General features: G+C 55.4%; 1 protein-coding gene across 1 annotated transcript in view; it reads left to right on the forward strand.

Annotated features, from left to right (window-relative positions):
• The window catches only part of LOC147123896 (sperm flagella and cilia-associated protein 2-like), a 536137-nt gene that overhangs the window by 214937 nt on the left and 303865 nt on the right, over nt 1-17335 (forward strand). Inside the window, exons 13-15 of the mRNA XM_086002564.1 lie at nt 6600-6801; nt 7707-7780; nt 10853-10956. Of these exons, the coding sequence (XP_085858690.1) occupies nt 6600-6801; nt 7707-7780; nt 10853-10956 (380 nt within the window). The remainder of the gene's footprint in view (nt 1-6599; nt 6802-7706; nt 7781-10852; nt 10957-17335) is intronic.

The raw sequence follows: 17335 nt of genomic DNA on the forward strand, positions 1-17335 counted from the left end.
CTTATAAAACATCTTAGGATTTTCCTTTATTTTGCTCGCCAGTGTTATTTCATGGCCCCTCCTTGATCTCCTAATTTCTTTTTTAAGTATCCCCCTGCACTTTTTGTACTCCTCTCGGGCTTCCTCCGTCTTTAGCCTTTTGTATCTGCCAAAAGCCCTCCTTTTTTTTCTAATCCATTCTCGTATATCCCCTGACATCCACGGTTCCCTGTGGTTTTTGGAACCACCCTTGACCTTTACGGGAACATGTTGCCATTGTATGATCTCAATCTCCCTTCTGAAAGCCTCCCATTGCTCCGATGCGGATTTTCCTACCAGTAGCTGATCCCAGTCCATTTTGGCCAGAACCTGCCTTATCCTATTAAAATCGGCCTTCCCCCAATTCAGAACCTTTATTTCTGGCCCATCCCTGTCCTTTTCCATGGCCACCTTAAATCTCACCATATTATGATCACTGTCACCAAAGTGCTCACCTACTAGCACTTCTTCCACTTGGCCGGCCACATTCCCTAGAATTAGGTCCAGTACCGCCCCCTCTCTTGTAGGACCTTCTACATGCTGGCTCAAAAAGCTCTCCTGGATGCACTTTACAAATTCTACACCCTCTGTGCCTTTCACACTCTGACTATCCCAGTTAATATTGGGGAAGTTGAAATCCCCCATTATTATTACCCTATTATTTGCACATTTCTCTGAGATTTGCCTACATATCTGTTCCTCTATCTCCCCCTGACTGTTTGGAGGCCTATAGTACACTCCCAGCAAAGTGCTTGCCCCATTCTTGTTTTTAAGCTCCACCCATATGGCCTCATTAGAGGAACCTGCTAATATGTCATCCCTCCTTACTGTAGTAATTGACTCCTTAATTAATATTGCTACACCCCCTCCTCTTATACCCTCCCCTCTGTCTCGCCTGAAGATTCTGTACCCCGGAATATTGAGCTGCCAGTCTTGCCCCTCCCTCAACCATGTCTCCGTGATAGCAACAATATCATACTCCCATGTGTTTATCAACACCTTCAGTTCATCCACCTTATTTGCAAGACTCCTTGCATTAAAATAGATGCCATCCAGCCTTGCCCTTGTATATTTGCCCTGTCTACCAAGCTGACTTGTTTTTTTCTCTATAATTGGCAGCACATCACCCCCTCTTTCAGCTCCCCTCTGTATCCCATCCCCCTGCCAAGTTAGTTTAAACCCCCCCCAACCGTGCTAGCAAACCTCCCCGCAAGGATATTTGTCCCGCTCTGGTTCAGGTGCAACCCGTCCGACTTGTACAAGTCCCACCTTCCCCAGAAGCAGGCCCAGTGATCCAGGAAAGTAAAACCCTCCCCCCTACACCAACTCATTAGCCACGCATTCATCTGCTCTATCCTCCTATTCCTATACTCACTAGCACGTGGCACCGGGAGTAATCCAGAGATTACAACCTTTGAGGTCCTGCTCTTTAATCTGTTACCTAGCTCCCTAAATTCTTGATGCAGGACCTCATCCCCCTTCCTACCTATGTCGTTGGTCCCAATGTGGACCACGACCTCTGCCTGCTCACCCTCCCCCTTAAGAATGCCCTGTAGCCGCTCAGTGACATCCATGACCCTGGCCCCAGGGAGGCAACAAACCATCCTGGAGTCACGTTTGCGGCCACAGAAACGCCATTGAACCTTTTTCTGCACTGCACCCAGGTGTGAGGGCACATGGATCTCGAGCTCACCTCCTCTGCAATTTGCAGCCAGGCTGCTTTTAGTTGCTGTGGTGGCTTCTTCCTCCCAGAGGATGGGAACGGGACCTCCCTGCGCCCTCTGACTCCCTCCACAAGAGCATGGAGGGAGTCGTCCTCAAATCGGGGAGAGGCCTCGGCCCTGGAGGGAGTGATCCTCAAATCGGGGAGAGGCCTCGGCCCTGGAGGGAGTGATCCTCAAATCGGGGAGAGGCCTCGGCCCTGGAGGGAGTGATCCTCAGATCGGGGAGAGGCCTCGGCCCTGGAGGGAATCGTCCTCAGATCGGGGAGAGGCCTCGGCCCTGGGGGGAGTCGTCCTCAAATCGGGGAGAGGCCTCGGCCCTGGAGGGAGTGATCCTCAAATCGGGGAGAGGCCTCGGCCCTGGAGGGAGTGATCCTCAGATCGGGGAGAGGCCTCGGCCCTGGAGGGAGTGATCCTCAGATCGGGGAGAGGCCTCGGCCCTGGAGGGAGTCGTCCTCAGATCGGGGAGAGGCCTCGGCCCTGGGGGGAGTCGTCCTCAAATCGGGGAGAGGCCTCGGCCCTGGAGGGAGTGATCCTCAGATCGGGGAGAGGCCTCGGCCCTGGAGGGAGTGATCCTCAGATCGGGGAGAGGCCTCGGCCCTGGAGGGAATCGTCCTCAGATCGGGGAGAGGCCTCGGCCCTGGGGGGAGTCGTCCTCAAATCGGGGAGAGGCCTCGGCCCTGGAGGGAGTGATCCTCAAATCGGGGAGAGGCCTCGGCCCTGGAGGGAGTGATCCTCAGATCGGGGAGAGGCCTCGGCCCTGGAGGGAGTGATCCTCAGATCGGGGAGAGGCCTCGGCCCTGGAGGGAGTCGTCCTCAGATCGGGGAGAGGCCTCGGCCCTGGGGGGAGTCGTCCTCAAATCGGGGAGAGGCCTCGGCCCTGGAGGGAGTGATCCTCAGATCGGGGAGAGGCCTCGGCCCTGGAGGGAGTGATCCTCAGATCGGGGAGAGGCCTCGGCCCTGGAGGGAATCGTCCTCAGATCGGGGAGAGGCCTCGGCCCTGGGGGGAGTCGTCCTCAAATCGGGGAGAGGCCTCGGCCCTGGAGGGAGTGATCCTCAAATCGGGGAGAGGCCTCGGCCCTGGAGGGAGTGATCCTCAGATCGGGGAGAGGCCTCGGCCCTGGAGGGAGTGATCCTCAGATCGGGGAGAGGCCTCGGCCCTGGAGGGAGTCGTCCTCAGATCGGGGAGAGGCCTCGGCCCTGGAGGGAGTGATCCTCAAATCGGGGAGAGGCCTCGGCCCTGGAGGGAGTGATCCTCAGATCGGGGAGAGGCCTCGGCCCTGGAGGGAGTCGTCCTCAGATCGGGGAGAGGCCTCGGCCCTGGGGGGAGTCGTCCTCAAATCGGGGAGAGGCCTCGGCCCTGGAGGGAGTGATCCTCAGATCGGGGAGAGGCCTCGGCCCTGGAGGGAGTGATCCTCAAATCGGGGAGAGGCCTCGGCCCTGGAGGGAGTGATCCTCAGATCGGGGAGAGGCCTCGGCCCTGGAGGGAGTGATCCTCAGATCGGGGAGAGGCCTCGGCCCTGGAGGGAATCGTCCTCAGATCGGGGAGAGGCCTCGGCCCTGGGGGGAGTCGTCCTCAAATCGGGGAGAGGCCTCGGCCCTGGAGGGAGTGATCCTCAAATCGGGGAGAGGCCTCGGCCCTGGAGGGAGTGATCCTCAGATCGGGGAGAGGCCTCGGCCCTGGAGGGAGTGATCCTCAGATCGGGGAGAGGCCTCGGCCCTGGAGGGAGTCTTCCTCAAATCGGGGAGAGGCCTTGGCCCTGGAGGTAGTCATGACAGCAGTTGTCAGAAGGAAATCCAGCAGCAAATAATGAGAGAATGAACCAAGTCTGCACGGGCCCCTTAAATGGAGCTGGCTCACAGACATCAGCAGAGGCGAGTTACAGACCCAAAACACTAATTGGCCAGGGGAGCGCACACGCAGGGACTCAGTTGCCCAATTAAGCAAAATCACAAATATTTACCGGCTGAAAGCGGCGGCGGGACCGGAACCCGCCGACCATCTGACCCACACCCAACCCGCCACCAATAGCAAAATCGCGGCCATAGATTCTAGACTTTGGTAAGGCAAACTTTAACAGGATGAGGCAGAGACTGACGACAGTAAACTGATCAAAACTGTTAGCGAGTAAAACTACAGCTGAACAGCGGGAGGTGTTCAAAAAAGCATTTAGCTTAATACAAGACCAGTTTATACCCGTAAGGGGAAAGAGCTCTACTGACCCAATAAAACAGCCATGGTCGACAAAAGAGGTGAGAGATAGCATAAACTAAAGAAAAGAGTATAGAAGTTCAAAGAATCGTGTAGATCCAGGGGACTGGGAGAGATATAAAGAACAGCAAAGGAAGACAAAGAGGATAGCAAGAGCTATAAAAAGGAATATGAAAAGGAACTTGCGAGGGATATCAAAATCAACACAACGTTTTTACAATTATATTAGAAGAGAAAGGGAAGTGGAGGCTAATGCTCCCTGTGAGCCGCGCTTTGTGCTGCACAGCCTGTTTCTTTTAGTGCATGGTCCCTTTAATTTTCCACGCATGCGCGGTATTTACAATGGAGAAGCCGGTGAGCGGCCCGCGCGGGACCGTTCCCATTACCGTGCGGCCCACGCGGGATTGTTCCCATTACCGTGCGGCCCGCGCGGGACCGTTCCCATTACCGTGCGGCCCACGCGGGATTGTTCCCATTACCGTGCGGCCCGCGCGGGACCGTTCCCATTACCTTGCAGCCCGTGCGGGATCGTTCCCATTACCGTGCGGCCCACGCGGGACCGTTCCCATTACCGTGCGGCCCGCGCGGGACCGTTCCCATTACCGTGCGGCCCACGCGGGACCGTTCCCATTACCGTGCGGCCCGCGCGGGACCGTTCCCATTACCGTGCGGCCCGCGTGGGACCGTTCCCATGACCGTGCGGCCCACGCGGGACCGTTCCCATTACCACCGTTCCCATTACCGTGCGGCCCACGCGGGACCGTTCCCATTACCGTGCGGCCCGCGCGGGACCGTTCCCATTACCACCGTTCCCATTACCGTGCGGCCCGCGCGGGACCGTTCCCATTACCGTGCGGCCCGCGCGGGACCGTTCCCATTACCGTGCGGCCCGCGCGGGACCGTTCCCATTACCGTGCGGCCCGCGCGGGACCGTTCCCATTACCGTGCGGCCCGCGCGGGACCGTTCCCATTACCGTGCGGCCCGCGTGGGACCATTCCCATTACCGTGCGGCCCGCGCGGGACCGTTCCCATACCGTGCGGCCGCACAGCTTCTAGGGAACATTGATCAAAGGTAATGTGGGCCCTTTAAAAACAGATGGGGTAATATTGCAAATGGAAATCAGGAAATGGCAGACTTGTTGAATAATTACTTTGTGTCAGTCATCACAGTAGAGGAAGAGGATAATAAACCTGACATTCCAGGGAAACTAATAATGAATCAAAGACTCACTGAAGTTAACGTGAGCAAGAAAACAGTATTCAAAAAAATAATGGCACTAAAGAGTGACCAATCCCCCAGACCTGATGGTTCCACCCCAGGGTTTTAAAGGAAGTCGGTGAGGAAATTGCAGATGCCCGAACTATAATCTTCCAAAGCTCTCTCGATTGAGGAACTGTCTCTTTAGACTGGAAAATTACAAATATAACTCCATTATTTAAGAAAGGTGAGAGAGAGAAACCAGGAGATTATAGAGCTGTTAGTCTGACATCTGTTGTGGGGAAGTTATTGGAATCTATAATTAAGGACAGAGTGACTGAACACTTGGAGAAATTTAAACTGATTAGAGAGAACCAACATGGATTTGTAATGGTTAGGTCATGTCCAACGAATCTAATTGAAGTTTTGAGGAAGTAATTAAAGACAGGGGAATGTCTGTGGATGTAGTTTATATGGACTTCCAGAAAGCATTCGATAAGGTTCCACAAAAGAGACTTAATTAAAATTAAAGCTCATGGAATTGAAGGCAAATTATTGACCTGGTTAGGAGATTAGTTAGGTGGTAGAATGCAGAAATCACTCCACTCACCTCTCCTCCCTCCCCTCACCTACCTCTCTCACATCTTCTGCTCCTCCCTCCCGCCCCTCTCCTCCCTCCCTCCCCTCACCTCCCTCCCCTCACCTCCCTCCCCTCACCTCCTTCCCCTCACCTCCCTCCCCTTACCTCCTTCCCCTCACCTCCCTCCCCTTACCTCCCTCCCCTCACCTCCCTCCCCTTACCTCCCTCTCTCACATCTTCTGCTCCTCCCTCCTGCCCCTCTCCTCCCTCCCGCCCCTCTCCTCCCTCCCTCCCCTCACCTCCCTCCCCTTACCTCCCTCCCCTCCCCTACCTCCCCTTACCTCCCTCTCTCACATCTTCTGCTCCTCCCTCCTGCCCCTCTCCTCCCTCCCTCCCCTCACCTCCCTCCCCTCACCTCCCTCCCCTTACCTCCTTCCCCTCACCTCCCTCCCCTTACCTCCCTCCCCTCACCTCCCTCCCCTTACCTCCCTCTCTCACATCTTCTGCTCCTCCCTCCTGCCCCTCTCCTCCCTCCTGCCCTTCTCCTCCCTCCTGCCCCTCTCCTCCCTCCTGCCCCTCTCCTCCCTCCTGCCCCTCTCCTCCCTCCTGCCCCTCTCCTACCTTCCGCCCCTCTCCTACCTCCCTCCCCTCACCTCCCTCCCCTTCTCCCCCTCACCCCTCCTCCCCCTCACCCCTCCTCCCCCTCACCCCTCCTCCCTCTCTCCCCTCTTCCTCCCTTCTACTCCAGACTCCTTGCCCTTCCCCTTCCCCATCCCTGTCATCCCCTGCCCCTCCCTTTTCCCTCTAACCCCATGACTTCTCCCTGTGGTTGAACATTCCCTGTTGATAACTGGGTGTTGTGTTCCAAGGTTCTGGACGTGGGAAGCTCTGTTCCTGCAGGATCTGGTGCCGTGAGTGTTGCTGCGCCTGAAGGGCAGGACATTCCAAAAAGTCCTATTCCGACTGCAACCAAGGACCAGCTCAGTGAACTGTCCAAGAATACATCCAAGGGGCGATTGACGGATCTGATTGAAATAGGTTCCCAAGGCAGCAAATCACTCGATAAGCCTGGTAAGGGGTGTGTGCAGATGCTGTGTGGGGAGTCTGAGGTGTGAGTTAGTGTGTGGGGAGTCTGAGGTGTTGATTCTGAACAAGTTGGACACAGTGCTCAAGGTGGGACTGACCAGAACTGGACACAGTGCTCAAGGTGGGACTGACCAGAACTGGACACAGTGCTCAAGGTGGGTCTGACCAGAGCTGGACACAGTGCTCAAGGTGGGTCTGACCAGAACTGGACACCGTGCTCAAGGTGGGTCTGACCTGTAGAGCGTGACCAGTATCTGCTGTGGTCAGTGCCATTACCACAGGCCTCAGCTGGAGCTGCACTTCCCAGGGCAAAGGTCACCACATAGGCAGCAGGCACTGAGCCTCTCACTGCCCCGACACTCCCTGTCACCGGCCGGACTCTCCCCGTCACCGGCCGGACTCTCCCCGTCACCGGCCGGACTCTCCCCGTCACCGGCCGGACTCTCCCCGTCACCGGCCGGACTCTCCCCGTCACCGGCCGGACTCTCCCCGTCACCGGCCGGACTCTCCCGGTCACCGGCCGGACTCTCCCCCTCGCCGGCCGGACTCTCCCCCTCGCCGGCCGGACTCTCCCCGTCGCCGCCCGGACTCTCCCCGTCGCCGGCCGGACTCTCCCCCTCGCCGGCCGGACTCTCCCCATCACCGCCCGGACTCTCCCCGTCACGCCCGGACTCTCCCCGTCACCGCCTGGACTCTCCCCGTCACCGCCTGGACTCTCCCCGTCACCGCCCCGGCTGTCACTGTTCGGCCGGTCACTGTCCGGCCGGTCACTGTCATTGCCAGTGTCCCGATGGTCACACCCCTCTGGCCTAAGTGGATATGGCGATGGACGAGGTAGGGATTGGGTTTTACGAAGAACAGCTGCAGATTTTTATTTGTTAATCTCTCAGAGCCGTCGCCACAGGAGGAGGTGAAGGAAGCGCCTCAGCCCCAGACATCCGTAACCAGCAAGAAAGAGGCTCGGGTGAGTACAGCTCACACTGTGCAACAGCTGCAAACTAATCACACTGACGCGTGTACTGTGCCAGGGGTCTGCACTCTTCCGCCGCCCAGACCTCGGCTTGCTTTCAGCTCTCTGCTCAGCTCACTGTGGAGCCTGGGAGGAGATTGGGTGGCTCATGAGACAGCAAGAGTCACAGACTGTGAATCACAGAGTGACAGCACAGATACAGACAGAATCGTAGACTGTGACAGCGCAGACACAGACAGATTCGTAGACTGCGACAGCGCAGACACAGACAGAATCGTAGACTGCGACAGCGCAGACACAGACAGAATCGTAGACTGCGACAGCGCAGACACAGACTGAACCGTAGAGAGTGACCAAGCAGCTGGACAGATTTCAGACAGAGGATGGAGTTGGAGGTTAAAGGCCCGGGTACAGACTGAGATTGTCGGATACTCCCTGAAATGGAGGGGTTCCTCTCCTGCAGGAGCTGGGGGTCGGGCAGAGGTGGGGGAGTGTGGAGGACCACAGGCCAGCAATGAACAGTGGCGGGGTCAGCGATGGGCAAATATTCTGGAGCTTTGTTTCTTTTGAAATAAGGGAATATTTAGGCAGAACATAGCACCTGGGAATTAAATGGAGGGGTTAGAGTTCATAATAAGGTTCTCTTTAATTGATTCCCAGACTGTGGACATCACTGGCAAGACCAGCAATGAATGCCCACCTCTGGTTGCCCTGAGAGTGTAGTGGTGGGCCTTCTTGAATTGCTGGTGGAGGTTTGATATAACTTCAGAGGGCAGTTCAGAATCAACCACTTTGGCGTGGGTCTGGAGTCCCATATAGGCCAGACCGGGTAAGGATGGCAGATTTCCTTCCCTGAAGGACATCGGTGAACCAGTTTGGTTTTCGCTTTCACCGATTAACAGTTTTTTTATTTCCAGATTATCCCAATTCTCTCACTGCCATGGCAGGATTTCAGCTCATGTTCCCTGGATTATTAGTCCAGGCCTGTGGATTATTGGTCCAGTAACATGAACCACTACACGACCATGCCCGATTATAGGTAGAGTGTATATGAACTGTGGGTAGGTAGAGTACACGATGGGGAAGAGTGTACATGGTTGTGGAACCGTACCGCATTGTGAGTCAGTGCCTGTGGAACTGTACCCCAGTGAGAGTCAGTGCCTGTGGAACTGTACCCCAGTGAGAGTCAGTGTCTGTGGAACCCGTACCCCAGTGAGAGTCAGTGTCTGTGGAACTGTACCCCAGTGAGAGTCAGTGTCTGTGGAACTGTACCCCAGTGAGAGTCAGTGTCTGTGGAACCCGTACCACAGCGAGAGTCAGTGTCTGTGCAACTGTACCCCAGTGAGAGTCAGTGTCTGTGGAACCCGTACCCCAGTGAGAGTCAGTGTCTGGAACTGTACCCCAGTGAGAGTCAGTGTCTGTGGAACCCGTACCACAGCGAGAGTCAGTGTCTGTGGAACTGTACCCAAGTGAGAGTCAGTGTCTGTGGAACCCGTACCCCAGTGAGAGTCAGTGCCTGTGGAACTGAACCCCAGTGAGAGTCAGTGTCTGTGGAACCCGTACCACAGCGAGAGTCAGTTTCTGTGGAACTGTACCCCAATGAGAATCAGTGTCTGTGGAACCCTTACCACAGTGAGAGTCAGTGTCTGTGGAACTGTACCCCAGTGAGAGTCAGTGTCTGTGGAACTGTACCCCAGTGAGAGTCTGTGTCTGTGGAACTGTCCCCCAGTGAGAGTCAGTGTTTGTGGAATTGTATCCCAGTGAGAATCAGTATCTGTGGAACTGTACCCCAGTGAGAATCAGTTTCTGTGGAGCTGTACCCCAGTGAGAGTCAGTGTCTGTGGAACTGTACCCCAGTGAGAGTCAGTGTCTGTGGAACTGTACCCCAGTGAGAGTCAGTGTCTGTGGAACTGTACCCCAGTGAGAGTCAGTGTCTGTGGAACTGTACCCCAGTGAGAGTCAGTGTCTGTGGAACCGTACCCCAGTGAGAGTCAGTGTCTGTGGAACTGTTCCCCAGTGAGAGTCAGTGTCTGTGGAACTGTACCCCAGTGAGAGTCAGTGTCTGTGGAACTGTACCCCAGTGAGAGTCAGTGTCTGTGGAACTGTACCCCAGTGAGAGTCAGTGTCTGTGGAACTGTACCCCAGTGAGAGTCAGTGTCTGTGGAACTGTACCCCAGTGAGAGTTAGTGTCTGTGGAACTGTACCCCAGTGAGAGTCAGTGTCAGTGGAACTGTACCCCAGTGAGAGTCAGTGTCTGTGGAATTGTACCCCAGTGAGAGTCAGTGCCTGTGGAACTGTACCCCAGTGAGTGTCAGTGTCTGTAGAACTGTACCCCAGTGAGAGTCAGTGCCTGTGGAATTGTACCCCAGTGAGAGTCAGTGTCTGTGGAACTGTACCCCAGTGAGAGTCAGTGTCTGTGGAACTGTACCCCAGTGAGAGTCAGTGCCTGTGGAACTGTACCCCAGTGCGAGTCAGTGTCTGTGGAACTGTACCCCAGTGAGAGTCAGTGTCTGTGGAAATGTACCCCAGTGAGAGTCAGTGCCTGTGGAATTGTACCCCAGTGAGAGTCAGTGTCTGTGGAAATGTACCCCAGTGAGAGTCAGTGCCTGTGGAACTGTACCCCAGTGAGAGTCAGTGTCTGTGGAACTGTGCCCCAGTGAGAGTCCGTGTCTGTGGAACTGTACCCCAGTGAGAGTCAGTGCCTGTGGAACTGTACCCCAGTGCGAGTCAGTGTCTGTGGAACTGTCCCCCAGTGAGAGTCAGTGTCTGTGGAACTGTACCCCAGTGAGAGTCAGTGCCTGTGGAATTGTACCCCAGTGAGGATCAGCCATGATCTCATTGAATGGCGGAGCAGGCTCGAAGGGCCGAATGGCCTACTCCTGTTCCTATCTCTATGTTACTATGTTATGATCATATTGAATGGCGGAGCAGGCTCGAAGGGCCGAATGGCCAACTCCTGCTCCTATTTTTCTATGTTTCTATTGGATCCTGCATATATCACTGTGTGTCCCATGCCTGCTGCAGTTGGATTTGACTGGGCAAGCTGACTGGTGTTTTTTCATACAGCCCAGTCCCAGGGCCCAGCTGGGAGCGAGAGCCGCCAAGTTGCTGAGGAAAGGGAAGAGTGTGCCTGATGGGTTACTGGTGGAGATCGTGGTCGAGTGCGTGCGGTAAGTGGCGCGATCGCAGGCTGGCGTGTAATGCCCGTGGGTCTCCTGATCAATGTCCCATGGTGGTAGTGTGACAGTGACAGAGTGCCCTGGTCGCTGGGTCCTCACTACACCTGCAACACTGATGTGAAGCTACTGAATGGAGCCCCAGATTCTGGCCTTTGATTGTGGGACAGACAGCTCCTCACTGCCTTCGCCCAACCACAAGGCTATTGGTTCTTATATTCCCGAATCCATGATGCCAGAGGTTCCCTGAGTCTCCCGAGGGGTCGTGGCGATTCACGCGGTGGTGGGGGGGGGAGGGGGTGAGGCTGCCGAGGGGGGCGGTGAGGCTGCCGGGGGGGGCGGTGAGGCTGCCGGAGGGGTGGGGGTGAGGCTGCCGGGGGGGCGGCGAGGCGGCCGGGGGGGGTTGAGGCTGCCGGGGGGGGCGGTGAGGCTGCCGGGGGGGGCGGTGAGGCTGCCGGGGGGGGGGTGAGGCTGCCGGGGGGGCGGTTGAGGCTGCCGGGGGGGGTTGAGGCTGCCGGGGGGGGTTGAGGCTGCCGGGGGGGCGGCGAGGCTGCCGGGGGGGGGGGTGAGGCTGCCGGGGGGGCGGTTGAGGCTGCCGGGGGGGGTTGAGGCTGCCGGGGGGGGTTGAGGCTGCCGGGGGGGGGTTGAGGCTGCCGGGGGCGCGGCGAGGCTGCCGGGGGGGCGGTGAGGCTGCCGGAGGGGTGGGGGTGAGGCTGCCGGGGGGGCGGCGAGGCGGCCGGGGGGGGTTGAGGCTGCCGGGGGGGGCGGTGAGGCTGCCGGGGGGGGCGGTGAGGCTGCCGGGGGGGGGGGTGAGGCTGCCGGGGGGGCGGTTGAGGCTGCCGGGGGGGGTTGAGGCTGCCGGGGGGGCGGCGAGGCTGCCGGGGGGGGGGGTGAGGCTGCCGGGGGGGCGGTTGAGGCTGCCGGGGGGGGTTGAGGCTGCCGGGGGGGGTTGAGGCTGCCGGGGGGGGGTTGAGGCTGCCGGGGGCGCGGCGAGGCTGCCGGGGGGGCGGTGAGGCTGCCGGGGGGGCGGTGAGGCTGCCGGGGGGGCGGATGGCCTCTTACTTACCCTTTGGAGAGAATCCTGCAGCAGTACCAGGCCTGCGTTGGCTGCTCTCTTCTCATGGAGAAGCAGTTTTTTTTATTCGTTCCTGGGATCTGGGCGTCGCTGGCAAGGCCGGCATTTATTGCCCATCCCTAATTGCCCTTGGTGGTGTGCCACCTTCATGAACTGTTGCAGTCCGTGTGGTAAAGGTACTCCCACAGTGCTGTTAGGGAGGGAGTTCCAGGATTTTGACCCAGTGACGATGAAGGATCGGCGATATACTTCCAAGTCAGGATGGTGTGTGACTTGGAGGGGAGCTTGGAGGTGGTGGTGTTCCCATGCGCCTGCTGCCCTTGTCCTTCTAAGTGGTAGAGGTCGCGGGTTTGGGAGGTGCTGCCGTAGAAGCCTTGGCGAGTTGCTGCAGTGCATCTTGTAGATGGTCCACACTGCAGCCACGGTACGCCGGTGGTGGAGGGAGTGAATGTTTAAGGTGGTGGATGGGGTGCCAATCAAGTGGGCTGCTTTGTCCTGGATGGTGTTGAGCTTCTTGAGTGTTGTTGGAGCTGCACTCATCCAGGCAAGTGGAGAGTATTCCATCACACTCCTGACTTGTGCCTTGTAGATGGTGGAAAGGCTTTGGGGAGTCAGGAGGTGAGACACTCGCCGCAGAATACCCAGCCTCTGACCTGCTCTTGTTGCCACAGTATTTATGAGGCTGGTCCAGTTGAGCTTCTGGTCAGTGGTGACCCCCCAGGATGTTGATGGTTGGGGATTCACAGAGTCAGGACGAGGATGGTTTGCCAGAGGATAGGGGAGGTTTTGTTCCTGAGCCCCTGGAAAGACCACGGCTGAGCCCAGGACACCTGCCTACCATACTCTTCATCAGAGAACAGGATGTAGCCACAGAAAAAGGGGGAGGTTGGAGAGAGCTCTCCTCACTGACAGCTGTAGGAGGCGTGTTTGAAGTAGGACCACAGAGAGACTGTCAGCCAGGCCATGAGAGCTTGCTATTTATTCACCTGATGCTTCTCCAGGTCAGTGTTCACATGTCCTTACAGTGCTCTGTGAGTCACTGCGGCGCTCCCTCAGTACTGCCCCTCCAACAGTGCAGCGCTCCCTCAGTACTGCCCCTCCGACAGTGCAGCGCTCCCTCAGTACTGCCCCTCCGACAGTGCAGCGCTCCCTCAGTACTGCCCCTCCGACAGTGCAGCGCTCCCTCAGTACTGCCCCTCCGACAGTGCAGCGCTCCCTCAGTACTGCCCCTCCGACAGTGCAGCGCTCCCTCAGTACTGCCCCTCCGACAGTGCAGCGCTCCCTCAGTACTGCCCCTCCGACAGTGCAGTACTCACTCAGTACTGCCCCTCCGACAGTGCAGTACTCCCTCAGTATCGCCCCTCTGACAGTGCAGGACTCCCTCAGTACAGCCCCTCCGACAGTGCAGGACTCCCTCAGTACTGCCCCTCCGACAGTGCAGGACTCCCTCAGTACTGCCCCTCCGACAGTGCGGTGCTCCCTCCGTACTGCCCCTCCGACAGTGCAGTACTCGCTCAGTATCGCCCCTCCGACAGTGCAGTACTCCCTCAGTATCGCCCCTCCGACAGTGCAGTACTCCCTCAGTATCGCCCCTCCGACATTGCGGCACTACCTCAGTACTGCCCCTCCGACATTGCGGCGCCCCCTCGGTACTGCCCCTCCGACATTGTGGTGCTCCCTCAGTACTGCCCCTCCGACAGTGCGGCGCTCCCTCAGCACTGCCCCTCCGACAGTGCAGCGATCCCTCAGTACTGCCCTTCCGACAGTGCGGCACTCCCTCAGTACTGCCCCTCTGACAGTGCAGCGCTCCCTCAGTACTGCCCCTCCGACAGTGCAGCGATCCCTCAGTACTGCCCCTCCGACAGTGCAGCGCTCCCTCAGTACTGCCCCTCCGACAGTGCAGTGCTCCCTCAGTATTGCCCCTCTGACAGTGCAGCACTCCCTCAGTACTGCCCCTCCGACAGTGCAGTACTCCCTCAGTGTTGCCCCTCTGACAGTGCGGCGCTCCCTCAGTACTGCCCTCCGACAGTACGGCGCTCCCTTAGTACTGCCCCACTGACGGTGCAGCTCTCCCTCAATACTGCTCCTTAATCAAATAAAATTGCAGCTAGGATATTTGGGAATGAGTTTTGTGAACCGGGGACATTGTTTGCCTCAGGGACTGTCCCCAGAAAACGGGGAGGTATGGTCACCCTACTTTAGTTTAGCAGCAGACTAATGTACCGTGGCATCATAGAACCATAGAATTTTAGAAATTTACAGCACAGGTGGTGTCCATTCGGCCCGTCGTGTCTGTGCTGGCTGAAAAGAGTGATCCAGCCTAATCCCACTTTCCAGCTGTTGGTTCTTAACCTTTTCGGTTACGGCACTTCAAGTGCATAACCAAGTACTTTTTAAATGTGATGAGGGTTTCTGTCTCTACCACCCTTACAGGCAGTGAGTTCCAGACCCCCACCACCCTCTGGGTGAAAAAAATTCTCCTCAAATCCCCTCTAAAACTCCGACCAATTACTTTAAATCTATGCCCCCTGGTTATTGACCCTTCTGCTCAGGGAAATAGGTCCTTCCTATCCACTCTATCTAGGCCCCTCATAATTTTATGCACCTCAATTCAGTCTCCCCTCAGCCTCCTCTGTTCCAAAGAAAACAACCCCAGCCTATCCAGTCTTTCCTCATAGCTAAGATTCCCCAGCCCAGGCAACATCCTGGTAAATCTCCTCTGCACCCTCTCTAGTGCAATCACATCTTTCCTGTAATGTGGTGACCAGAACTGCACGCAGTATTCTAGCTGAGGCCTAACTAGTGTTTTATACAGTTCAAGCATAACCTCCCTGCTCTTGTATTCTATGCCTCAGCTAATAAAGGAAAGTATCCTGTTTGCCTTCTGAGTTTGGGTAAGTGTGAGAGTTCTTTAATTGTTATTTCTCTTTAAATCATTCTTGATAAGATTACTTAAGCAGTTTAAGTAAAGGGGAAAAGTTAAATATTTGGGATTCTGTTGGTTTAAGAAGAGTAAAACAAGGTTACACTGCAGTAGGAGTAAATTGGCACAGCAGGCAGTGGAAACCAGTTTTCTAACCAATCAGCAGGGGTGACTCATTTGGCTGTAAACAAACAAACAGTATAAAAAGACCAGTCCTAGTGCGAGCAAGCACTGAGTGCGAGTCATCAAAGAGTGCTCTGAGTTTGGGTAAGTGTGAGAGAAGGTAAGTGGGGTGTTAGGTGCTCTTTTCACACTTTAACTCTGTGGGTTGTAGTTAATAAGGCCTTTCTGGTGCCGAGTGACTGTTGGTAAACCATTTAACTGGTGTAACTAGAGGGATTGATTTAATTTAAATCCAATTAATTAAAGGGGATACTAGCATCTAAAATCGGGCAGAGGGTGTCCATAACTAACAATAAAAAATTTAATTAATTACATAGAATGGAGCAGGTGATGTGTTACTGTTGCGAAATGTGGGAGCCGGTGAACCCCATTGAGGCTCACGGTGATTACATCTGTGACAAGTGTCTGCTGCTACAGGAACTCCAGCTCCGTGTTGATGAGCTGGAGTCTGAGCTTCAGACACTGCGACACATCAGGGAGGGGGAGAAGTACCTGGACTCTGTGTATCAGGAGGTGGTCACACCTATGAAGTTAAGTAATTCAGATGTAGCCCATGGTCAGGGACAGGACAGTGTGACTACGAGTGAGGCAGGTACGGGGATCTAGCAGGTAGAGCTGGAGGAGCCGCAGCCCTTGCTCTTGTCCAACAGGTTCGAGGTTCTTACTCCCTGTGGGGACAGGAGCAGGGACTGCAGAGAGGATGAGCAACCTGGCCACAGCACCGTGGAACGGGGGGCCATTCAAGAGGGGGTAGTAAATAGAAATGTTGTAGTGGTAGGGGATAGTATTATTAGGGGGATAGATAGAGTTCTCTGCAGCCGAGAGCGAGAGTCCCGAAGGCTGTGTTGCTTACCCGGTGCCAGGGTTAAGGACATCTCCTCTGGGCTGGAAAGAAACTTGCAGTGGGAGGGGGTGGATCCAGTTGTCGTGGTCCATGTTGGTACAAACGACGTAGATAGGACTAGGAAGCTGGTTCTGTTAAAGGAGTATGAGCAGCTAGGGGTCAAATTAAAAAACAGAACCTCGAGGGTAAGGATTATTACCTGAGCCACGAGCGAATTTGGCTAGGACAAATAATATTAGAGAGTTAAATGCGTGGCTCAAAGACTGGTGTGGGAGAAATGGGTTTTGCTTCCTGGGACACTGGCACCAGTACTGGGGCAGGAGGGAGCTGTTCCGTTGGGACGGGCTTCACTTGGCCAGTGCTGGGACTAGAGTCTTGGCGGATCATATAACTAGGGCTGTAGAGAGGGCTTTAAACTAACTAGTGGGGGGGAGGTTCCTAGAGAGCAAATAATAAAAATGACAACAGAGAAGGTCATAGACTTAGGTAGCAGTGGGGAAATTAAAAACCAGAGCGTGTCAGGAAGGGGCAGAAGGTATGGAGTAAAAGGTAAAGTAATAAAAAGGGCAAAAGCAGGAACTAAGTGTCACAAAACATATTTGAAAGTTCTCTATCTGAATGCACGTAGCATTCGTAACAAAATAGACGAGTTAATGGCACAAATAACTACATATGGGTATGATCTTGTGGCCATTACATAAACATGGCTGCAGGGTGACAATGCCTGGGAATTAAACATACCAGGTTATTTAACGATCAGGAAGGACAGGCAGGAAGGAAGGGGAGGTGGGGTGGCTATGTTAATAAAGGAAGGAATCACTGTAATACAGAGAAATGATATTGGGTCAAAAGATCAGGATAATGAAACAGTTTGGGTGGAGGTAAGGAATAATACGGGGAAAAAAACACTAGTGGGCGTAGTCTATAGGCCTCCGAACAGTTGCAACTCTGTTGGACGGAGTATCAATCAGGAAATAATTGAGGCTTGTAATAAGGGAACATCTATAATTATGGGGGATTTTAACTATCATATTAATTGGACAAATCAAATTGGGCAGGGCTGCCTTGAGGATGAGTTCATTGAATGTATCAGGGATGGGTTTCTTGAGCAGTATGTAACTGAACCGACCAGGGGGCAAGCAACCTTAGATCTGGTCCTGTGTAACGAGACAGGATTAATTAAAAATGTCCTAGTAAAGGATCCCCTTGGAATGAGTGACCATAACATGGTTGAATTCCATATTCAATTAGAGGGTGAGAAGGTTGGATCTCAAACAAGCGTGCTAAGCTTGAATAAAGGAGACTATGAAGGTATGAGAGCGGAATTGAGTAGAGTGGATTGGGAAAA

Source organism: Somniosus microcephalus, chromosome 1 (assembly GCF_052327205.1).
Source record: "Somniosus microcephalus isolate GS21.2 chromosome 1, FLI_Smic_1.0, whole genome shotgun sequence".
Taxonomy (NCBI): Eukaryota; Metazoa; Chordata; class Chondrichthyes; order Squaliformes; family Somniosidae; genus Somniosus; species Somniosus microcephalus.